The sequence below is a fragment of the Pleurodeles waltl genome, chromosome 6, assembly GCF_031143425.1.
Source record: "Pleurodeles waltl isolate 20211129_DDA chromosome 6, aPleWal1.hap1.20221129, whole genome shotgun sequence".
Taxonomy (NCBI): Eukaryota; Metazoa; Chordata; class Amphibia; order Caudata; family Salamandridae; genus Pleurodeles; species Pleurodeles waltl.
Genome location: NC_090445.1, coordinates 1,121,156,268 through 1,121,181,784, shown reverse-complemented (window position 1 = coordinate 1,121,181,784; position 25,517 = coordinate 1,121,156,268). Strand labels below are relative to the sequence as shown.

The window sequence follows — 25,517 nt, the reverse complement described above, 5'->3', positions numbered from 1 at the left end:
TAAGTCAGAGTGGCCTGGTGAATCAAAGATGTAGATTCCAATAGCCCCTTCTATGGAAATATGATTGGACCCTTCTGTGGTCAAGCTTGTGGCTAAAGCCTTTGAGGATAACAGGCTTAGCTTGATGAGTCAGAGGGGTAGCGGGAATCAAGTAGCACGCAAAGTTGCTTGTGGTGTTATTCCAATTGGCTAACTGGAGACATGGACTTAGCAATGTTGGTTTGGCTGTCTGACATTCCAGGGTGGTTGTGTCAGCTAAGGGATTGCTCCTGTTGACCTCATCTCTGTTTGGTGTGTTGACAATGTTTGCTTCCATTCCGTAAGAGATGGAATGTTCAAATACTGTCTCCAATAACTATACGGTTCCCAACTGATGGTCTGTAGCGTGAACCTGAGCTGAAATAATCAGCATTGTGCTGCACACATCCAGGGAGCCAGGGATAACATCAGGGCTTCTTTGTGCGTCTCTTGAGGATGTGAGGGAATCACTAGCTGGGTGGCAAGGTGCAGGCTGTAAGGTTTTCCTATCCCTGCTGCTGGAGGTGGGTTTATTAGAAATAAAGTAGTTGTAATCCTGGGATGCTTAGGCAATGGAGAGATCAAGAGTGTTATGGGGGTGTGCAGAGGGCCTGGTTTTGCAGATCACACCCTCAGTAATTGTAGACACATCTCTCTTGCGGGACTGCTCAGCAGCTTTATCCCAACTCCTTCTTGTTGGCAGTGTCGTGGCCTGCTACTCATGTTTTCCCTGATCGTATTATGAGAAGGCTGGCTATGCATGGTCAGAGTCAAGGAAGCTGGAGCTGAGGACAGGTGTCTGCAGGTTATAACGGTTTTTGGTATGAATCAATGTACTGCAGGTGACCAATGTCCTGGTATTCCAGAGCCGCCTCACTCTATCCGCAGTAAGAAGTGTAAGGAGTCAGGGGGTGGTGAGGCATGGGCACACTGCACAAGACCTCCAAGGCACTCAGAGTTGCTAAGGGGTGGAGCAGGCAGAAAAGGTTAATAGGCTTTTGCTCGAAGTATAGCAGAGGTACAGGAGCTTCCTAGGCTGCTGGGAGGCAGAATAAAAAGGCTTGCTGAAGCCTGCTTGAACTTGCTGGCTGCCTACTTCTGGATGGTTCCTCTATGGAGGTGCGGCCCACTGGTGCCTAGCTTTTATAAAGACTGCGCCCCTTTGACCCTATTATTCCCCTCTTGGTGCCCTTGCGGTTCCCTTGTTTCTCCCTCAGTGTACCTGGCACCAACTTTTCCCAATGTGTTTCTTTATTCTGATGAATATAGCTGTGAGACAGTACTGACTCCAGAGATTTTCAGACTAGATCATGCTAGAGACGGGTCTCTAAAAGAGGGTGCAGGGATCATATGTAAGCAGACAGACTCCTTAAAAAAGCTTACTTTCTAATTTCTATCCTGGAGGGGTGAGGGGAAGATGTTGTCTTTAGCCGGCTAATGGTTAGTAATGGCTGGGGTACTAAAGCGTGGAGAGGTGGCGACTGGCAAGGGACAGAGAACATTGAATCGCACGCAAGCCACACCGGCCTAATGCCGACTGCCTCTGCACAGCTCAGGGTGCTGCGCCTGGTGGTTGTTGCCTTTCTGTCAAGCACCTGTGCTCACCCCACCTCCTCACTGGGTCACCAAGCCAGCTGCTCCAGGAGTTGATGATGGGGACGGATGGCGGCTGGCAAGGGGGTCCTCAGGCTTAGCTGGTTCTGGTCCATGACTCCTCTTGGCAGCAGCAGACGACAGCCATTATTTTTGATGTAATTGCAGCCACAGACAGTGCTCTGCCCTGAAACACCGCTGTACTGCTTGCACCTGCATTTTGTCGAAGATTGAAGATTGGTGCGAAGGTGGACAAGACACGAGAAAGGGGGAATTAGTTGAAGATAGAAGAGCAGCAGCCCAGGAGCATGAGAGGAAACAGACCTAGGTGAGAGTCTCTTCCAGCCCACAGCTTTGGGCTTCATATGGCATCTATTGAGTCCTCAGAACTGTGGGGAAGCCGTGGATGCAACATCACCCAATTCAGCTCCAACAAGTGAAGAGACAACCACCTGCTACAATTGTTGGACTCAGTGATGGGCCGTCTTATTAAAGCAGGCAGATGATTCTATGGTTGGTGAAGACTTCCAGGTCGTGGTGCACAGTCTCAACTAAAGGACTGTAGTTGAAAAAGACTACACTGATGTGTGTACAGCAGGGGTCTTCAAACTGGGGGGCCTCAAGTGATCCCAAGGGGGTGCCAGGCTCTGACCAAAAGAAGCATTGTAGAGTTAACTGGGCTTTGGTTTGAGCAGAAACATGTATTTGCATGTTTAAAATTTTAACAATACTTAACTGCAATGTTTAAATAGATCTAGAGATATTTAAACATTGTCAGCTTAAAAACATTAATTGTGAAAAATTCAGAGAGGGGGCCCAATGATTTTTATTCTTCGACTGGTGGGGGGCGCGGCATTAAAGAGTATGGAGACCACTGGTGTACAGTGATCCAGTAATTTATTTAAAACATGTTACACTTACAAATGATGACTGTCACATGGAGGTCTGAGTTTTCAGTCGTCTTTTGAGGAAGTGGCGTTAACGGCTCGGAGCATATGAAGGGAATTCAGGGATGTCTTTACCTACCAGCATAGAGGGCCTTTCTCGTGACCTAGTCTACTAAATTTCATGGAACTGTTCAAGTTGCAGTAGACTTATGGACTTATTTAGAGTTTGTTGGACAGGATACTCTGTCATAAACATGGCAGATATCCTGTGCACCATATTATTACTGCATTATGGCATATGGCGCTTGTAATATGGCAGACCGGCTATCCACCGCGTTGACAAGTTTGATCCCTTCTCACAACCTCTAAATAAAGCTCTTATGGTTCTATGTTGCTTTTAGCCCGGCACACAAATTTTACAATTTTGTAGCTAAAGTAATTGTGAGTCAGCCCGCCACACAATGTAAGTGTGGAGTGTGACACTGCTGCAGTATGAGAAAATAAATGTCTGTATTTTCTTATACAATGGCTTGTTGGGCCACATTAGTGTAAAAAATAATTACGCTAATGCAGCGCAAGGAGGCACTAGGGGCTTACGCCCCAATGAATTTAAATGGCTTGTGTATACTCCCTACCATGTAACATTTGACCCACAAAACAATCCTTTGCCTACACATAAACTACTATGAGTCTCCTTCATTCTTCGTACATTCTGCTTGCCAGACTCTTTCCTCTGTTATCCTGTACCATCAGCCATTCATGCCTTAAACACCATCCAGGACTTCAAAGACACCCTGAAAGAACATCTACTACAATAAGAATTGCTACATCTGTATAAAGAATAGCATTTATAAACCAAGAAACTACGTTTGCTAGACATGGTTATTAGTGCCTTTGTACTACTTGATCTCATTGCCAGTTATACATGTATACTGGCATACCTTATCAAAACCAATCTGTTCGATTCATTATATATGTATATAATTCAAACTTCCTTGGCGTATGTACCATCACAAATGCTATGTGCAACATTTGTAGCCAAGTGGCAAGAGATGCCTACATTGGAACTAGGGAACCAGGTTCGAAACTAGCCCCGACTCAATATCTGGTGATTTTGAGAAAATTACTTAATTTCCCAGATGCCTAAAAACATGTGTAACCTCTGGTTCTTTTGCTAAATACTCAGATTCCCTTGGGCCATGCTTGCTCTATATAAGACTGGAAACAATGTTATGGTGATGTCTCTAAGTACATTACAAAACAAAACAGACCAGGAATCCCCACTTGCATCCCAGCTCTAGCCTTTTACCATTATGGACGACATCATGCAATAAATGCCTACAGTATGTCAGCGCCAAAGCCACCACTATATCATGAAGACATTGTCATGCTATGAATATCCACAGTAGATGAGGAATTACCATAACTATCCCAGAGCCACTCTTATATGGGGATTGGTACTATCATGCAATGACTTCTCGCAATTTGACATAAATTACCAATAGTATACCATGGGAGCAGTAATATAGAGGTGAGTATAATTCCATGGATGCATTCAGTATTCCAGTATTCAGCATCTTCATGCCATAGCAATCTTTATAGAAGGGGTAGGCACCACCTTGTCACGGATCCCAAAAATGCTAGGAAATTACACAATTATTCTAGGACAAATATTATACTATTGGTGAAAATCATCATGGCACAGATTGCCTCATTATGCCAAGAATTAGTACCATTATGCTAAGTTCAGCATTGCCCCATGGAGGGCACCATTGTGCATGAATGTCCACACTTCACCAGAAATGACCATATGCCGGGACCATCCATATACAGATGTTGGCATCATCATGTCATGAATGCCCACTTTATGTCACAATTGCCACAGATTGCCAGAGCCAGCATCATACCAGTAGTGGGCATCTTCACGCCTTGGAAGTCCACAATAGATCATAAATCACTACCATTATGTCAGGACCTGCCATATACTGAGATGAGCACTATCATAGATGTTCATAATATGCCAGAATTTACCAATAATATGCCTAGGCAAGCATTATCTGTGGGGTGGGCATCATCATGCTATGAATGCCCCCAGTATACCATTAATTAGCATAGTGTTACCAGAGCCTTAATTGTTGTTACAGTGGGCATTGTTATGCAGAGAACACAGACCCTATATCAGTAATTACCATTATTATGATAGGGCAAACATTAAACCCTAGGGGGACATCATGAAGTAATGAATGACCACAATATTTAAAGAGTTATCCTCAACATTCAAGGGTGGGCACTATTCCAAGAGTTGGCATCGGTACGTACGTTATTCATCATTCCAAGGACATCAGTGTACCAAGGGTCTGCATTTTGGCTTGGACTCCCACAGGATGCCAGGAATTAGCACCAGTTTTTCATCAACAGGAGTTTAACAGGGATGAGCATCGATGCTCATAATTTGCCAGCACACACATATACAGAGCAAGAACAGCATTCACTTTTTACTTTCCAGTGACCGGCTTCATGCATTCTGCTCTGTCGGACATACCCCTCCCTAACAATCTTTGGTACTGGGTATCTGTCCCATCGTGCTGCAGGCCTTATGTTATCTACACAGTGTGACATTGCCATGCCTGATTGGAGGCACTGCACTGCAAATTACACTTTAACTGTGATGCAGTGCTTGCTTTTAGTCCTAGAGCAATGACTACAGCTCTCTGCTGTGGAACTGTGGGACATATTTTTTATCCATTTCTCTCTAACAGATCTGGGTATCTGGTTTCCAGAACCAAACACTCTTATTTGTCTGATGGGCAGAACCTGGACCACTGGCCTACTAGGCATGGACGGTTCCCTGTGTTTCCCCACAATATTTCAAGGGTGAGGAGGAGGATCGTTGATGCAACACTGCACACCACCATAACCTTCGAATAATGATGGGAAGGAAGACGAGGTGGAATCCAAATGCCATAATGAGTGAGCCACCACAGCCTCTGGCGAATGCATGTAGTAGCTTCCAACCTGCTACTGAAAGGCAATGCTAAGGAAAAAAAATCTAACTCCCTTTTGGACCTTTTCACAATGCTTAATTTTTTAAATACCTTGGAATCTGATTAGAGCAATGGTGTTATGGCACCCATGAAAATAAAGTAATCTATGTCGAGATTAGCCAATGACCTCCTGCATTTTAATAACAGGTTTGGCAGTGTATCTTTGCGCCCACGTTTGAAAGTCTACCATGCCGAAATTATAAGTGATAACATACTGGTTAGGTGTGGTTTCTCTCTTGGAAAAAAAGAATTGTAACTAATGAAAGGGACAGTCTGGGCTGTATGTTAGGATTCACAGTGACTGGGTCTATAGAGACGTTTAGAATTCAAATTAGCATCAAACTGGGCAAGAGCACCCCGACAAGATTTAACCTGTTGTCGCTCAGTCAGGTATGCCCGTGCATAGTTATAAAAAGTATGGATACAAATTGGTCTCATTAAATGCAAAGTAGGGCCATGTGGTAAGTTTGTTAGATACTGTCAAGAGTGGATGAAGATCAAGGGAGGAGTGTTTCTTTCACAATAGGATTTTTAGTTTTCAAATCTGCTGTTAAAAAATCGACCCTTGTCTGATCACCTAAATGCCATAGCATCAAAACCTTTTTAATATATTTTCATATTCACACATTTGATGTAGTCGGAAAATGACGGGGTGTTCGTAAAAGTAGCTTTTCAGTACCGGAATGCTCGTCACACATAATGTTTTATGGCAAAGGAATGGAAGAGGCTTCGACAAAGCAAGATGCCAAGTTTGGAATCGATTTCAAAATAGAGAATGAAGCTAGGCTTTTATTGCGGAGCCAACGGGGAAAAAAATAAAAAATAAAAAAATAAAAATAAACTTACCTGTTCCTGCCGCTCGCCTTGTGCTCCTTTTCCAATGGCGTTGGTGTCCCAGCAGTCCCTGGGAAACCAGCACAGGCTTCCTATGCAATCCTGGTGTTGCTTTCATGCTAAACCTAGCATGAGAGCAGCATCAGGATTGGTCTGAGCGGCTTAGTCTGCCGCTCAGACATTGCAAGGGAGGCAGTGCAGTTTCTACAACCTGGCTGTGTAATACAGATGGGTTGGAAAAACTTAAGTGTGCATGTCAGTTTGGCCAGCCGAAGATGACTTGACAAACTGACCTGCACACGTAGGTCCATATTTATACTTTTTTAGCGCCGCATTTATGTCATCTTTTGATGCAAAAGTGGTGCAAGCTTACAAAATACAATTATATTTTGTAAGTTTGCACCGCTTTTGCGTTCAAAAGCAGCGCAAATGCGGTGCTAAAAGAGTATAAATATGGGCCCTAGTGCACTCACTCCACTCCTCTTCCCCCCTCCCCATCCCTCCTTTCACATGTTGGCTGAGCCAGAAGCTGAAAAATAAAACGATAGTAAACTATCATTTTGTTTTTCAGCCGCTGGCTCTTAGCCAGAGGGGCAACGCTCCTTCGCCATTGCTTAGGAGCCGCCCCTGCTCACACCAAGCATTTGAACTTTAAGAAGAAAGGCATATCTGACAGAGTTACATATCTCTCCTCTTTTGACCACAGGTTTGAAGTCATGAGTAGCTGCTGGCAGTGGAAATCTCGAAAGAGACCAAGATTTGCTGAGCTGATTGAAGTGCTGGATTCCTACAGAATGCATGCTGATGACAAGAAACCAGTGAGCGCCACACACACCATGGACCTCAGCCGCTATCGGCTTATGGCGGGCCTTGACTTGCGACGAGATGGAACCTCACAAGTTTGCACCTTGTAATCAGCAGACTAGAAACTTGAGTGTCAAAGCAAAAACATTCTTTTCATACATAAGATTGGAATAAGAACAAGCAACTTCCTCCATTCTATCCTCTCCCAAAGCAAATGAAAGGGGAAAATACAAGATGTGGACTGGAAGTCAAGATCTGTTGAGGAGTGTTGCATATCTGAGAAGTGTTATCTAGACATCAAGTATAAAAATAATTCACTCCTCCCACCATTCGATGAGATTGGTTATTTTCATTTTGTAAAATAATAAATACTCCTAGTCCACACATCTTAGATGCCAAATGAGCCCTTTTTTCTTTTTTACAAAGAAGGCCTATGTAATAAACACATAACTACGGGTATGGTAAATTGTGTAATTTCATTAAATTCCATGAACCTTTTACAAAAGTATGCTTTCACAGACCAAGGCGGACAACTGATAACGCACATGAATTTTCTATGCGAGAGCGCAGCTTGACAGGTACTGACAGTAGACGGGTTTGAGCAGAAAACGTCTCTTGGTGTACAATTTTCTGAACAACACAGTTCCTCACTTTGAAATTGTGCAACGTTGTGTAGTGAGAACTAACATGAAATGCTGGGAATTAAGAGAATTTTGCCTGCTTAATTTAAATTTTGCCAGTACCTATGTATACTGTGTTCATTTTAGTGGCATAATCCACCATGGATCATAAGTCTAATTCCGACACTTAACACGTTGTTCAACAATTTCAATGAGCTCATCATTTTTGTAAGTCATGTCTAAGAGAGATTGTTGATGGTTCATTTATAAAGCATATTGTTCTCCTGGCAATTTTTTTTAACCCATGCGCAGATTTGAGTGCTGTAATTTACGACGTAGATTGATAGTGCGCATGAGTCCGAAGAAGGGGTGCATGGTTGTGGGTTATTGGCCATTTTCGCCAGTTCCCTCTCACAGTGCAGCTCTACTTTTTTTTATACTTGTTTAAAATATATTGCAATTATAAATACACTAAATATAATGTAACAGTGTAATTTATATATAGGTAAATCCCCACATGTGCAGCATCCCTTCACATCCTAGATACATTTGCACTATAAATAGCACTACATATATACTAATAATGGAATGCTGCCTTAGACTAGAGTAAATATCCAACAGTTTCTAAAATGGGAATGGATCTGAAAAATGTTTGTGAATACTTTTCACAAACTATCCAGGGCACCCTCAGCATCCCTACCCTTAAACGTTCTCTAGACTCCCGTATAGTAAAAGTGACCCAGAAAAATCTTTTCTTACTGGTACAGCTTAGTTCTTTCAGTAGAAGCTCGTGCTTGGCTGGTTTCTCACTGCTTAAAAGTGCTTCAAAAGATACAGCAATATCCATGGGCTAATTTAAGAAAATATTTTCACAACCCCTTTTTGCCATATTCTGCACAAAATTATGCTGCCTAATGGGCAAAACGTGAGTAGAAGCTACTAACAATGTGCAGTGAAGTGACATCTTGTTAAATGTGTCAGCAGGCTAGTTAAATCGACCCTGCATCTCTAAAATCTAGGAGCACAATTGGGCCCTTTTACAAAGTGGTGCAAGAGGTTCCAGCACTGTAATGTTAAGCATGGGTAAATCCTAATATAATGGAAAGTACTGGATGTTCCAGGGCTGGGATGTCGTAGGTGCCTTGGAAAGCCTGAGACCACTATTCGCATTTTTTTAACCAATTCCAGCCTTCGAAATGATTCGCAGATGTCCTCTGTCAATGTTAGGAATACATTCCATTCCAGGGTGAGAATGGGAAGGGGACTCCCCTAAAATTGGTGTGAGTTTATGGCAAGTATGTTCTCGTCGAGGAAAAATATGCCCTTGTGGTAAGAAAAAGAAAATCAAAACGTGCATGTGCATTATTGCTATGACATTTCCCAATGCCCAGTGTACACTATGGGGCATATTTAAACTCCGTTTGCGCCGAATTTGCGTCGTTTTTTTCGACGCAAATTCAACGCAAAACTAACTCCATATTTATACTTTGGCGTTAGACGCGTCTAGCGCCAAAGTTCATGGAGTTAGCGTCATTTTTTTGCGTGAACACCTTCCTTGCGTTAATGAGATGCAAGGCAGGCGTTCCCGTCTTAAAAAATGACTCCCAGGCATGTGCGTGGTATTTATACTCCCGGGCAAAAATGACGCCCGGGAGTGGGCGGGGCAAAAAACCCTGCATTTGCGCCTCTTTTTAACGCCTGGGTCAGGGCAGGCGTTAAGGGACCTGTGGGCTCAGAATGAGCCCAGAGGTGCCCTCCCCTGCCTCCAGGGACACCCCCTGCCACCCTTGCCCACCCCAGGAGGACACCCAAGGATGGAGGGACCCATCCCAGGGAAGAAAAGGTAAGTTGTGGTAAGTATTTAAAAAAAAAAGAAATTTGTGGCATAGGGGGGCCTGATTTGTGCCCCCCTACATGCCACTATGCCCAATGACCATGCCCAGGGGACATAAGTCACCTGGGCATGGCCATTGGGCAAGGGGGCATGACTCCTGTCTTTGCTAAGACAGGAGTCATGTTAATGGCGTCTGGGCGCCCAAATAAAATGGCGCAAATCGGGTTAAGACGATTTTTTTGCCTCAGCCTGACTTGCCCCATTTTGGGACGCCCAAACGCCATTTTTCCCTACGCCGGCGCTGCCTGGTGTACGTTGTTTTTTTTCACGCACACCTGGCAGCGCCGGTCGGCTAACGCCGGCTAACGCCGGCTAACGCCATTCAATAAATAAGGCGCCCGCATGGCGCTTCAGAATGGCGTTAGCGCAGTTTTGCGTCAGAAAGTATAAATATGGCCCTCTGTGCGATTAATCTTGTAGAAAGCCCTTTGTATAGGTTATAACTAAGAATTCTCAAAACTTACCCTGAAAACCTCCAGCTTGCTCAAGTTTCCTGGGGCACACCTAGAAAGGTTTTATAATTAGTGATATTCCTTAATTTGCATCCAAGTGAGGGTGGGTCAGAGATACTTAAAGGCATTGGCAGAGTGGGACATTTCTCAAGGCCACCATTTCCAAGCACACACCTGGTAAGCTTTTTCTCACTCTATCTCACCTTTGTCAGTTTGTCAGAACCTCTCTTTGCCTACCTCTGCCTCTGACTCTCTCTCTCTCTCTCTACCCAGTGTCATTTAAGGATTTTGCTCCCCATGCAAGGCATAGGGCAGCTGTGTTTATGTGTGAATGTTTACGTATATTTCCATTTATTTCGCATCAGGCTGGCTTAAATTACTCGAAATTAGGTAATAAAATTCAAAGTTGTTCCCAAAAGGGCCCCCAAAATATACGTTGCCACAGCCCCAAATATCTTAAGGATGAAACTGGCAAGCCTGTGGGTGAAGATTTAGGATTACCTTTTTTCTCATTGCGCTATACTATCCTATCTAATCGCTGATACCTGACTATCCCTCTCAGGGCCACATCAATGGAAGCAAATGGATGTAAACCTGTGGTTACCATGCTCCACTCTTCTGTACATATCTAAGTTAAGAGTGACATTTATGTTTTCGAAAGAAGCACCATTCTGTACTTCTTCTCTAACTCAAAACATTGTCTGACTTTAAAATACAGTTAATTCCTCGTTGATATCACCGGTGATATCTAGTGGTATACTAAGTTGGAGTGGTGCTGCAGCTTCGGAATTCTAACTTTCCTTCTACTGCTCTGACCTACGGGAGGCACTTTGGACCTGATTTTTAAAATGTTTTTTGACCTGCTTATGCACATGCTCAAATCCAGAAAAAAACTGGGAAATGTGTTGGCTCATATTATAAGGGGTGTTTACATGCGTCAGTCTAAGACAGTGAGCATGGAAGTCTATAGTGATCATGCATTTTGGCTTGAGTTGGAGACTGGTGAGCACATTACTGTGTGCATCCCTAACTCAGTGACCTTGACCTCGCTTCGGGTTGAACGAAACACTCAAGGGTTATATCTGACATCTCTCTGCATCACAACCCTAAGCTCATGTGCTACACGAATATACGAAAATACTGATACCCTCACTCAAGTTGTGGTTGGAAAAGAATTCAAAGGATAGGTGTGTGAGTAATATTCTTGTGGTTCGGGGCCAATGAGTGCTTATGGAACAGTATTATGTTTGGTAATTCAACACTGGTGTCCAAGGGCCACCAGTGTTATTGCACTCTACTTAGATAACTAAGGGCCTGATGTATTAAGAATGAATTCTGTAAAAGTTGTTGCACCGAATTTTACAGAATCCATTCTGTTTTTGTTAACCAACCTCAGTACTAGTAGGTCAGTTCACAAAATCCCAATTCGTAATGGGTTGCATTTCAACTCACCTTATGTATATTATCGTAAAATGCGACCCAATATGAATAACATCCTTACTGGATAGTGGCCTGCTAAGGTCTTCAGACAAGCATGTCTGTAACTCTGTAATTGCTATTATATAAAGTACGTTTTTTTTTTAAAGGAGTGCGTTTAAAAAATTGTAGGTTTAATTAACTTTTTTTAAGAGTGCTCAGTGGTCCAAGGGATACATATATACTTTAGTTTGATTCAAAACAATATATATATATATATATATATATATATATTTCAGAACAAAGCACGCCAAAGAAATCGACGCGCACATTAGCTGGTGCGAGACAGGAGAGCTGGCAGAACCCTCAATAAACTTGTGTAAACAAAGAAATGATTGCCCCGCACTCCGCTCAGCCACAGAACATATTTAAGGGATTTATTCGGTGCAGAAAAAACAACGCGTTTCGACTTTACAGTCTTCTTATTGGTTATACAGTCCTATGTATATAAATATAATTCTGAATTATGATATGTATATATACATGCATACCCTATGGGGCCAAGAGTGACATTTAAGTTTTGTAAAAAAAGGAAGCTGGGGAATCCTGGGTAGTTTAATTCAACACAACATATATATATATATATATATATATATATATATATATATATATATATATATATATATATATATATATATATATATATAGATATAGATATATATAGATAGATATATCTATATCTATATATATATATATATATATATATATATATATATATATATATATATATGTATATATATATATATATATATAGATACCAAGAAAAGAAGCTTGGGAACACTGGGTAGTTCATATGTTTATGTTTTAGTCCGAGAGGAGCACTCTACAACACCACTGACACTGCTCACCTCAAATGCCTGTTTATGTACCAGCTCCCCTATTTTGCTTATATTTGTGTGTGTGTGTGTGTGAGTGTGTGTGTAAATATATATATATATATATATATATATATAAATGTATATATATATATATAAATATATATGTGTGTGTGTGACTTTTAAAAAATTGTAATGCATTTAAATATTTTTTTAGAATTCAAGTTAATTATTTTATTTAGTTATTTCTTTTTATTTCTTTTTTAGGAAATTATGTTTACATTGAACAAATCTATCTTTAAATTATTTAATAAACATTAAACTAATGTGTTGTAATTTTTTTCATTAATTATAGATTCAAAAGTAATATATAATAATTTCACATTAATAATTTATAATAAAATATTTTAATATTTTTTAAGATGTAATTATTTTCCAATACCGTTCGATAAGGAAATCTCTGCCCCATTGGTGAGACCTTCATTTACATGTGAAAAGTTAGGTGTAGAAACTTTACAGTCATACTTACTGCTCTAGGAGGCCCCACTAAGGGCTGGAGACATTTAAGCCTACACCTAGAAGTAATTTACACTTGTAAATGGAGAATGACTAAAGTGTAAAGTTACTCCTATATGCAGGATCAGATTTACATACTGTATGAGCAACTCTGCTCTTGTAAATTTACTTTTGTAAATAGGTCCCTTGGAGTTCAGTTTAATGGCTATTAGAGGTGAAATAACTGATTTTAAAGAAAGGTGTAGCTCGAGTTTTTAAGGACCAATTTTAAACCCAACTGATATCATAGTTGTTGTTGGTGGCAAATGTATTAACCAGCCAGTGCCTGCTGTGAAGTCTCCCAGAGGTATCAAGCACAAAAGGCACATAGGGGGTCATTCCAACCCTGGCGGTCGGTGTTAAAGCGGCGGCAAAACCGCCAACAGGCTGGCGGTAAAAAAAATGCAATTCTGACCCTGGCGGAAACTGCCAACAGAGACCGCCACTTCAACACACCGCCCCCCACGGCGGGACAAACAAACAGTGCGGCGGTCACCGCCAACAGACAGGCGGGAGACAATGTACCGCCCACCCTATCACAACCCACCAATCCGCCACCTTTTCCGGGGCGGATTCACCCGCCGATAAAAACACGGCGGAAAGAGCCATTTCAAACGGAAAACATTCACCTCCATACACCCCACGAGGAATCTGGACAGCATGGAACCAGAACTCCACATCCTCCCAGCGATTGTCTTCCTGCTCCTCTACCAGGAGCACGAACGCCGCAGCAGAAGACAACGGTGAGTACTGCACCTACGACACAGGGGAGGGGGGAGGCAAAAAAATACAGGGACACACATATGCGACACACCCACCCTCACCCTCACCCACTACAACACACACATCAATACATAGCAACACATCACAGTTACCCCCCAAACCCCCCGGAAGAATGCAAAGACAAAAGGAAATGATTATAAACATTGGAATATATTGTATAACTGGCTTTAAAATATATCACACATCTAAAAATTTATATACATAAATTGTCCAGTCCGATATGTGTATCAGGCATTGTTCGTGGGCCACTGGACCCAAATCACATGGGCAAAGCCCACACAGGATACCTGAATCCAACGGGGAGAACACTGCAGGGGCATCAGATACCAAAACTACAGGCACCTCAGGGGGAAGGGAAGGGGGGGCACCTCAGCCAGATGAGTCCACAACGCCAGATCCACGAGGGGCCTCCATGGCCACTGTTCCATCCTGGGGAGTGCAAAGCCACAGTCTCTCAAGTCTATACAGTGGGTGGCTTGCCCACTGTTCCATCCTGGGGAGTGCAAAGCCACAGTCTCTCAAGTCTCTACAGTGGGTGGCTTGCCCACTGTGCCATCCTGGGGAGTGCAAAGCCACAGTCTCTCAAGTCTCTACAGTGGGTGGGTTGCCCACTGTGCCATCCTGGGGAGTGCAAAGCCACAGTCTCTCAAGTCTATACAGTGGGTGGCTTGCCCACTGTGCCATCCTGGGGAGTGCAAAGCCACAGTCTCTCAAGTCTCTACAGTGGGTGGGTTGCCCACTGTGCCATCCTGGGGAGTGCAAAGCCACAGTCTCTCAAGTCTCTACAGTGGGTGGGTTGCCCACTGTGCCATCCTGGGGAGTGCAAAGCCACAGTCTCTCAAGTCTATACAGTGGGTGGCTTGCCCACTGTTACATCGTGGGGAGTGCTAAGCCACAGTCTCTCAAGTCAATATCAGTCTCCACTGGTACTGGAGGGGGAGTAGTGCCCAGAGTGCTTCGTGCAGCCCTGCCCGACACAGATGCGGGCCTGCCCCTTCCGCCAATGGGCCAGCGGTGCTTGAGATGAAGGGCCCAGCGGAGCGGTGCTTGAGACGGCGGTGCCCAGCGGAGCGGTGCTTGAGATGAAGGGCCCAGCGGAGCGGTGCTTGAGATGAAGGGAACAGCGCAGCGGTGCTTGAGATGAAGGGCCCAGTTCAGCGGTGCTTGAGACGGCGGTGCCCAGCGGAGCGGTGCTTGAGATGAAGGGCCCAGCGGAGCGGTGCTTGAGATGAAGGGCCCAGCGCAGCGGTGCTTGAGATGAAGGGCCCAGTTCAGCGGTGCTTGAGACGGCGGTGCCCAGCGGAGCGGTGCTTGAGATGAAGGGCCCAGCGGAGCGGTGCTTGAGATGAAGGGCCCAGTGGAGCGGTGCTTGAGATGAAGGGCCCAGCGCAGCGGTGCTTGAGATGAAGGGCCCAGTTCAGCGGTGCTTGAGACGGCGGTGCCCAGCGGAGCGGTGCTTGAGATGAAGGGCCCAGTGGAGCGGTGCTTGAGATGAAGGGCCCAGCGGAGTGGTGCTTGAGATGAAGGGCCCAGCGCAGCGGTGCTTGAGATGAAGGGCCCAGTTCAGCGGTGCTTGAGACAGCGGTGCCCAGCGGAGCGGTGCTTGAGATGAAGGGCCCAGTGGAGCGGTGCTTGAGATGAAGGGCCCAGCGAAGCGGTGCTTGAGATGAAGGGCCCAGCGCAGCAGTGCTTGAGATGAAGGGCCCAGTTCAGCGGTGCTTGAGACGGCGGTGCCCAGCGGAGCGGTGCTTGAGATGAAGGGCCCAGCGGAGCGGTGCTTGAGATGAAGGGCCCAGCAGAGCGGTGCTTGAGATGAAGGGCCCAGCGCAGCGGTGCTTGAGATGAAGGGCCCAGTTCAGCGGTGCTTGAGACGGCAGTGCTCAGCGGAGCGGTGCTTGAGATGAAGGGCCCAGCGGAGCGGTGCTTGAGATGAAGGGCCCAGTGCAGCGGTGCTTGAGATGAAGGGCCCAGTTCAGCGGTGCTTGAGACGGCGGTGCCCAGCGCAGCGGTGCTTAGGATGAGTGCCCAGTTCAGCAGATCAGCCCATGGCGTGGAGGTCATTCGCCACCTGACCTGTGGCTGGCTGCGCCTTCCTGCCCACCTGGGATGGGCCTGGTGGGGCCCTCCTGGGCTGCAGTACCGGGCCTGTTGGTGTCCTCCTGCCCACCTGGGATGGGGCATGTGGGGCCCTTCTGCACATCTGGGCTGCTGGCGGTCTTGTCGGGCGTGCTGCCCTTCCCAGCCTTCCCTGGTCACCTGTGGCCCTTCAACACCTTTGGCGGTGTGCCAGGTGGCACCACACTCCCTGCCGGAGCCATGGTAGGGATTTTGGTCCCAAGTGTTTTAGGCCTCTCGCGCCGGCCACTGACAATCTTCGCATGTTTTTGCGGCGGTGGGCTGCCCGTGCCTTGGCTCCCTACTGAGCTGGCTGCCCTTGAGGGTGGGGGACTCCACAGTCCATGGCAGACTGTCTTCAGAGGGCCCGCTTTTGTGGTGGCTGAGGTGCTGACTGGAGTCTTTTTAGATGGACTGGGTGGGGGAGTTGTTGGAAAGAGGTCAAGTTTGGAAAGGAAAATAAGTTTAGGAAGAGAGGGACGGGTAGGTGTAGTAGGTATGGGAGTGGAGGAAGAGGTTGTGGTTGTAGGAGTTTGAAGTCTGGTGACTTTGGGTGCAGGTGCTTGGGCTGGAGGCTGTCGTGAGGTGGATGGCTGTTGGGTGGGTGGCTGTCTGCGTTTGTGTAGCTTGGAAGAGGGGGTGACAGACACACTGGGAGAGGACACAGGGGACGTGTGAATGGTAGTGGGGGCGGTGACTGCACGTGTGCAGTGGGTTCTGGTGGGTGTGCTGGTGATGGACGTAGTGGCTGAAGATGTTGTGCATGCAGGTGTGAGTGGAGACGTCACGGGGAGGGGGGAGGGAGGAGGGAGACGAGGAGGAGGGGGACACAGTGGAGGCAGTGGGTGTTGGTATGTCTGTATGTGGATGTTGCTTGTGTGAATGCTTGTGTGATGTGTGGTGCTTATGTCTGGATGAGCTTCCCTTGGGTGTTGAGGTGTGTGCAGGCTGGTCTGATGGTGTGTCTGGGATAGGCAGAGGTACAGGTGATAGGGTCTGGGTGGAGGAAGTTGGAGGGGGGAGGCTAGAGACAGGGACAATTGCTGCCATCAGTGCTGAGGCCAGAGTGTTGAACGATCGCTGATGGGCAGCCTGACCAGAATGAATGCCCTCCAGGTATGCATTACTCTGGTGCACCTCCCTTTCTACACCCTGGATGGCATTCAAAAGGGTAGACTGCCCAACAATGAGCGTCCTCAAGAGGTCAATGACCTCCTCACTGAGGGCAGCAGGGGTGACAGGGGCAGGGCCTGAGGTGCCTGGGGCGAAGGAGATGCCCACCTTCCTGGTTGAGCGGGCACGGGGCAAACGCTGAGGGGCTGCTGGGAGGGCGGTGCTGGTGCGCTGGGTGGCGGCTGTACCTGTTGTTGCGGGGGGCACGGATGTTGCCGCCACCACAAGGGAGCTCCCTTCAGAGGACGAGTCGCTGTCACTAATGTCTGCACGGGTCCCCGCTGTGGAGCTTCCCTCGCCCTCCGTCCCACTGGTGTATTCGGACTCCGTTGCATGGCCCTCCAGGGCAATGTGGGATGCAGCTCCCTCGTGCTCCGATGCCACTTCTCCTCCGCCTGATGATGCTAATGCACACATGAACAGGAAGACCACAAAAAAGGGTGGGGGGGAGAAATAAAGACATATTGAGTGCATGCATTGGCGACACCGTTGGCGGAGAGGACAGACACAGAAGCCCCCTGCACTACGCCGCGCACTTGGGGTCCACTACTCAATCCGTGGGACATGGCCTACAAGCCTATGGACGACAACTGCACACATAGATGACACAGGGCCATGAATAGCTGTACTTGGCACCCTACAGAGGTGGGGGGCTGGGGCACAGGGCCATGCCTTACGGAGGGGCCTAGCCTACAGAAATCGCCCTGGCATAGGGATACCCACAGCCCTCCTCCCCCACCCAGACACCTCCACTGTGCGCAAAGTCAGCAGAATGAGAATGTACTCACCCCCTTGTGTCTGCTGTGATGTCCTCACGTGCCCATCCAAATCGGGGTAGGCCACCGCCAGGATCCAGGACATCAGGGGGGGTCAAAGTACGACTGGCACCCCTCACACGTTGGGAGGCCATCCCCAGCTGAGCCTCCGCCGTCTTCCTGCTCCAGCGTTGGATGTCCTCCCATCTCTTCCGGCAGTGGGTGCCCCGTCTCTGGTGGACCCCCAGGGCCCGGACGTCCTTGGCGATGGCACGCCAAATGTCTATCTTCTGGTGGGCGCTGACCTATGTGAAATGTGCAGGGGGAGAAAAATAGTCATCACCTTCTGCACCCTCAATGTGAGTGGCCCCCCATCCCTACCCTTGCCATGTGGCACATCCTGTTATCCGTCGTCTGATGCATGCCTCATTCGCTCCCCTCCCCACCATCTTTCATCCACCCGACTCAACACAGGCATTGGCCACAAAGCATGGTCCCAGTGTACTTACCTGTTGGTCTGGAGGACCGTAGAGTAGCGCATACTGGGGGAGAGCCCCATCCACGAGTTTCTCCAATTCTTCAGATGTGAAGGCAGGGGCCCTTTCCCCAGTCGCATGAGCCATTGTCTCTTCCAGACCGAGGTCACAGCAGCACTTGCAGTGTAGGTCCTCTCCTGTGGAAGATCAGGTATCGAGTGATAAAGCAGATAGAAAATGGCGGTCACGTCCACGGCGGTGCGTACCGCGACCGCCGGCGCTCATCGTCATTGGCTCCTGAGACCCATAGGGTTCAATGTTAACCAATGCTGCTTAGCGCCGCGGTCTTCGCCTGCCTACCGCCACGGTGTGCTACGCCAGCGCATTTACCTCACATCCCATTGTCGCACTTCACAGGTCAGGCAGCCGCCATTTCAAGGGCCCACATGGCTTAATTTCTAGTGCGTCACACATACCTAGGCATTGCATCGACACTCATACAAGCCATACAATGCATTGGGAATCGTGTTATGTGCAAGCTGTGGGGACGTACCTGTGGGTTGATTGACTCTGTGCTCGCTGTTGTCCTTCATAGGCACCGTCCGCTGGGACATGCGAGGAGATGGCGGAATCTTCCTGTGTACAGACCGCTGGTGGACCTGTCGACAATGGAGGAAAGACATGTCATACTGACATACAGGCTTGAACGAGCCACTATACAGGAACTGTGTGCCCAGCTAGAGCCAGACCTGATATCACCAATCCGCCAACCTACAGGGATCCCCTCTCTTGTGCGGGTCCTGTCAGTACTCCATTTCCTAGCAAGTGGGTCATTTCAAACAACAGTGGCCATATCATCAGGGATGTCCCAGCCAATGTTTTCCAAGGTGTTGTTCAGAGTGTTGTCTGCCCTGCTGAAACACATGCGGAGTTACATTGTCTTCCCTGAGGTGGGGGAATTGGCTACAGTGAAGGGTGATTTCTATGGCCTTGGACATATCCCCAACATCATTGGTGCCATTGATGGGACACATGTTGCTTTGGTTCCCCCCAGCAGGAGTGAACAGGTGTACAGGAACAGGAAGAGTTATCATTCCATGAATGTACAGATGGTGTGTTTGGCAGACCAGTACATCTCCCATGTGAATGCCAAGTTCCCAGGCTCAGTGCATGACGCGTACATCCTGCGGAATAGCAGCATCCCTTACGTGATGGGTCAACTCCAGAGGCACCGTGTGTGGCTAATTGGTGACTCTGGTTACCCCAACCTGTCATGGCTACTGACCCTAGTGAGGAATCCCAGGACAAGGGCAGAGGAATGCTACAATGAGGCACATGGGCGTACTAGGAGGGTGATCGAGCGGACCTTCGGCCTCCTGAAGGCCAGGTTTAGGTGCCTCCATATGACAAGTGGTTCCCTAATGTACTCACCAAAGAAGGTGTGCCAGATCATCGTGGCCTGCTGTATGCTTCACAACCTGGCTTTGCGACGCCAGGTGCCTTTTCTGCAGGAGGATGGTCCAGATGGTGGTGTTGTAGCAGCTGTGGAGCCTGTGGAGAGTGAAGAGGAGGAAGGCGAAGAGAACGACATAGAGAACCGGAACACAGTAATACAGCAGTATTTCCAATGACACACAGGTAAGGATCGACACCGGCATATTACATTTACTTAAAGAGTACTACCTCTCTACTGTCTGACCTTTTCCCCCAGTGTATGGTAACTGAGTTGTGACTTTCCCTTCCGATTTCAGAGATGTGGGCCCGCTGCGTGACATCCTCTATGTTTCCCATGGACTACAGCTGTGTGACAGTGGTATGTTGTCATCACAATGTACATATACATTTTGGCACAGTCATGTCTAATACATTTGTATAAAATCACATGCAGACTCCAGACTGTTTAGTGCAATAAGTGTTTTTTTTAGGGTGTTCAAAATTGGTGGGTGGTTGCAAATCGGTGAGGGGTGATGGTGGAGGATTGTCCATGGCAGAGTCCAGACTATCAGTATCACAGGTGCATTGTCCAAATGCCTGTGGAAAGTGGAGCAGGGACAGTTTAAGGCTGGACAGGGTGACAATGTGGGACAGTGGGATAACAATCAGGGAGGTATCCTTTGCTAGCAGGGGTCTTGGCATCTTACTCTGTCTTCTTCCTGGATCTCAGGGCCCGCTTGCGGGGTGGTTCTCCTTCTGCAGGGGGTGGGGTTCTGGTGGCCTGTTGGTCTTGTGTCGGGGCCTCCTGTCCACTAGCACCGGCGGAGGTGGTAGGCAGTTCTTGGTCAATGCTAGTGACAGGGGCCCTTTGTGGTGCCACAGTGTCCCGCAATGTGGTGACTACCTGATTCAGAGCCACTACGATGGTGCCCATGGTGGAACTGATGTTTCTTAGTTCCTCCCTGAACCCCATATACTGTTGCTCCTGCAGAAGCTGGATCTCCTGAAACCTTGCCAGGACCGTCGCCATCGTCTCCTGGGAGTGGTGGTAGGCTCCCATGATGGAGGAGAGGGCCTCGTGGAGAGTGGGTTCCCTGGGCCTGTCCCCCCCCTGTCGCACAGCAGCCCTCCCAGTTCCCCTGTTTCCCTGGGCCTCTGTCCCCTGGACCGTGTGCCCACTACCACTGCCCCCAGGTCCCTGTTGTTGTTGGGGTGGTGGGTTAACCTGGGTGCCCTGTAGTGGTGGACACACCGCTGATTGAAGTGTCCTGGGGACAGAGATATGGGCCCGCTGGGTGGGTGCTGTGCTGGTGTTCCCAGAGGGGGGACGGTCTGCTGTGGCCTGTGGCTGTCTGAGGGGAACCGACTGTCCCGAGGTCCCCGATGGGCCGGGCTGGTCATCTAGATCCAGGGAGACAGAGCTGCTGTCATCACTGTGGGCCTCTTCTGGGGGTGGAGTGGACATTTGTGGACCCTCCTGCGTGGTGACGTTGCGTTCGGGTCCTGCAGGGGTATAAAAGTATGGTTATTGCTTCTGTGTGTGCCATAGCGTGCAATGGGTGGGTGCCCGTGTACCCCTGTGCTTGCATTCCTGTGTGGGGCTTTTGTGACGGTGGTTTGGGGGGGGATGGTTATGTGCAGTGGGCATGCTTAGGTGATGGGTGTCCATGCTTTGTGGTCGCATGCAGGCCTTGGTGTTGGGATGGGTGGGTTGTGATGGTGAGACATTTGCATGGATTGGCTGTGATGGGGGTGAGGGTGAGGGTGGGGGTATGAGTTGGCATGCTGGTGGGGTGGGGGGGATGAAGTAGTGAAGATGAGACTTACCAGAGTCCATTCCTCCAGATACTCCTGCGAGGCCCTCAGGATGCAGGATCGCCAAGACCTGCTCCTCCCATGTTGTAAATTCTGGGGGAGGAGGTGGGGGTCCGCCGCCAGTCCGCTGCACTGCGATGTTGTGCCGGGATACCATGGAACGCACCTTCCCCCGTAGGTCGTTCCACCGCTTCCTGATGTCGTCCCGATTTCTTGGGTGCTGTCCCACAGCGTTGACCCTGTCCACTATTCTGCTCCATAGCTCCATCTTCCTGGCAATGGTGGTGTACTGCACCTGTGTCCCGAAGAGCTGTGGCTCTACCCGTACAATTTCCTCCACCAGGACCCTGAGTTCTTCGTTAGAAAACCTGGGGTGTCTTTGCGGTGCCATGGGGTGGTGTGGGTGATGTGTGGGGTGGATTGTGTGGTGCTAAGTGTGGTGATGTGTATTGGTGTGTAGTTTGAAGTGCGTGGTAATATTGCTGGGTGAAAGTGAATTGCGCGTCTGTGTGCTCGTATCTCTTTTCTCTGTGCGTGTTCACGAATCTCTAGTAGTGGGGGTTTGTGGGTGATGTGAGTGTGTGTTTTATATTGTATTGGGTGTGTGGGAGTGTTGTTTGTATGTGTATCAGGTGTGTGTATTTCAAATTGTCCAATGTGGTTGTGTTTTGTAAGTGTGTGTGTATTTTGAGCGCGGCGGTGTGTACCGCCAATGGAATACCGCGGTGGAAAGACCGCCGCGTGGATTCGTGTGTCGTGATAGTGTGGGCGTATTTCTGTTGGCGTGACGGTGGATGTTTGGTCATCGCCAGTTTCTCGCTGCCCTTTAGTGTGGCGGACTTTTGTGGATGTCTGTATTTTGGCGGTTTGCCTGTTGTGGGTCAGAATGACCGTGGCGGTTTACCGCGGCCGCAGCGGTGTTATGGCGGTCTCCTGCACGGCTGTAAGCGCCTTTTACCGCCGAGGTTGGAATGACCGCCATAGTCAAGATTTTCTGATGGTAGTACAGCTATGGGACTGACAGCATCTATTGGACCCTATTACTTCTGCATTTTTGACTGAGAACTAATCTGTAGGGACTAAGGGCCTGATTTAGACCTGGGCGGAGGGAATACTCTATCACAAACATGACGGAAATTCCATCCGCCATATTACAATCCTCATAGGATATAATGGGATTGTAATACAGTAGACGGGATATCCCTCACATTTGTGAGGGAGTATTCCCTTCTACCCATATCTAAATCCGGCCTCAACTGTCCAATCACCACTTTTAACTCCAATTTCACTGGGACCATAAGAGCTACCAAGATGGTTTAAACAGCTCCATAAATGGAATGAATGGATCCAACAAACAAGGATATAACTCATTATCAGAATGAATAGGTGCAAAATGTCTATGTTCCAATGGGATTTGGAAAAGGCAGATTCGTGCAACCTAGAGTACAAGACTTCTTGGGCATAGTCCTCCCATGTTGATGCAGGATAGCTCCTCTACAGCTTTATGACAAATGTGATTCTTGCTTTGGTTATTGCCTTCTTTCAAAGTGATCTAAGGTGCATTAGCTTCATTAATCCTGAATGGTCTTTGTTTTTTTAATCATGAGCTAAACAGATATACAATGAACAGGGCCTTGTGTAGGTCTTTAAGTGGTCAGCTTGAACGAAGTAGGTACTGTCACGGTTTTCAATGGGCTTACCGTCGAAGTTGAGAAGAGTTGGGGAACGGCCCCGGTTCCGGCAGGTTCTGCTCTGGCCGAGGTAGGGGCGACCCCTTCCGGTAGCCACGGTGCTGTTTGACAATAGTAAGCCACTACAGTCCGTGCCCTCCAGAAGGAGTCCCAGAGGAAAAACCCCAGTAGGGTAAAAAACCTCCAACAGGAACTCCCTGAAAAGGAAGGAGGACACCAAGGCGTTAGAGCTGAAGATCCGAAGTACAGGAAGACTGGAAAATGAGGACAGGTCAGGAAACACTGGATTCACAGGAAGAAACCAGTCAGAGCGTGACTACCACCAAGGAGTGTTGCAACGCAATGAGAAAGAGATTAAAGTCCCCTTATATACCCATAGACAGGAAGTGAAAAAACAGGAAGTAGAAATACCACCATCTTGGATTGGGGAACAGGTCATGTTAAATGATAGGAAATATGTGCCTAGAAAAAGGAAAGCACTGCATGCAGGGAAGAGAGGATGTGAACAGCATGCTGGGAAAGGAGGAAGCATGCATAAAAAGAAATCATGTGCATGCAATCGGCTTTTGCCCTTGTAACCGGTAAGTAGGTGCCAAGAGGGTTTCTGCATGTAAAGGATTATGTAAATGCACCTTAATTATGTTCAGCGCACTAAATGCGCTGTACGCGGCAGGTTCGAGACCCGACTCCGAGTCTCTTCCCCTGCCGCGTCTGTCCTTGATGTGCGAGGCAAAAGAAGGGAGCGCGGCGAGTGCCGCGACCCCTGACCTGCGTCGCGGCTTCTCCCGCGATCCGCCTGCAAGCCGCGGCTTCCTCCGCGGCTTGCCTGAGGACCGCGGTATTCAGAGAGTGCCGCGCCGCCGCGGCCCGTGCTTGCGGCCGCGGCGTGACAGGTACAGGCAAAGATTCGGTTCCTTGCAGTATGTGTGCACATCACTGATGTGACAGGTCTTCTTGATGATCATACACTGTAAAAGGTTCTACACATGTTACAATTTGAGACAACCAAAATGCTGCCCTTTTCAAAATTTGCTTCTCTAAGTCAGGGAAAAGTGCATTTTTCTCTTTTGTGTATCATCTTTTTTGAGCTTCTGGAACAAGGAGCCAAGAGTCACACTTTTGGATTGGTAAAAGTATCAATGTGACCCCTCTCCTATCATGGCCCAAGAGAGGCCAATGTAGCTAGGTCACAGCCAACATCTTAATCAGAGGCAGACGTGGGTTTATCTGTAGCAGTAGGACCCACACTAACAAACGGAAAGGTACAACTGTTTTCATACAGCAGTAGTCAGCCTTCCATGTTCACTAGGCTAGACTTAGTGGCCACAAGGTTGGAATGGAGAACACGTTGGACACCCCGTAGTTGTCGGACATAGGAGGAGATGGCAGGAAGATTGGAACTATCTTTCAGGGGAGTCGGAAAGGCCTTTGGATGGAAACCGTAGGAGCCATAAAAAGGGGAAACCTTCGAGGCACTGTGTATGGAGTTGTTATAGGAGAATTCTGCAATCGGTAAATAGGTAGCCCAATTACTCTGAGTAGCATTGCAGAAGCTACGTAAATATTGTTCGAGGCCTTGATTGAGTCGTTCCGTCTGACCATTAGTTTGAGGATGGAACCCTGATGATAAAGCTACTTCGATTCCTAGGGTCTTACAGAATTGTTTCCAGAATCGGGAGATATACTGAGGACCCCTATCTGATATAATGACCTGAGGTAATCCATGAAGTCGAAAGATTTCTTGTGTAAAGATTTGACCTAAGTCTCTTGCCGTTGGCAACTTTCTTAAGGCCGTGAAGTGCGACATTTTAGTGAAGGAGTCCACAGTTACCATTATTACGTGATTTCCATTCAAAGAGGGTAAGGAGCACATAAAATCTGTGGAGATGGTGTGCCATGGTCCAGGAGGAACTGGTAGTGGGCGAAGTAAACCTACTGGTTTAGTACGGGGTGTCTTAGATTGAGCACAGATAGGAAAGGATGACACATATTAATCCGTATCTGTCTTGAGAGTTGGCCACCAGAAGGAGCGAAGCAGAAGTTCTTGAGTAGCTTTCATTCCTCGATGACCTGCGATGGGGGAGTCATGGCACATACGTAAGGCTTCGGTCTGTACTACTTTAGTGGGTAAAAACAGGGCCTTATCATGATAGTAATATTCTTGATCTCTATGAAGTTGCGGCCGCAACTTATTCAGCTCTGTCTCTTCTAGACGGGCATATTCGGATTTGACTTGGTCTAGAAAAGTCTGTACTACTCCAATGATCTTGTTATTATCAAATA

General features: G+C 47.6%; 1 protein-coding gene across 2 annotated transcripts in view; it reads left to right on the top strand.

Moving 5' to 3' along the window:
- LOC138300661 (tyrosine-protein kinase STYK1-like) overlaps positions 1 to 7,972 on the top strand; it is a 380,092-nt gene extending 372,120 nt beyond the window's left edge. The window contains exon 10 of one of the 2 annotated variants that reach the window (XM_069240291.1): positions 7,083 to 7,972. In XM_069240291.1, the coding sequence (XP_069096392.1) occupies positions 7,083 to 7,290 (208 nt within the window). In that variant the 3' untranslated portion in view covers positions 7,291 to 7,972. The remainder of the gene's footprint in view (positions 1 to 7,082) is intronic. The other variant, XM_069240290.1, reaches the window with a different exon arrangement.
- The last annotated feature ends 17,545 nt before the right edge of the window (positions 7,973 to 25,517 follow it).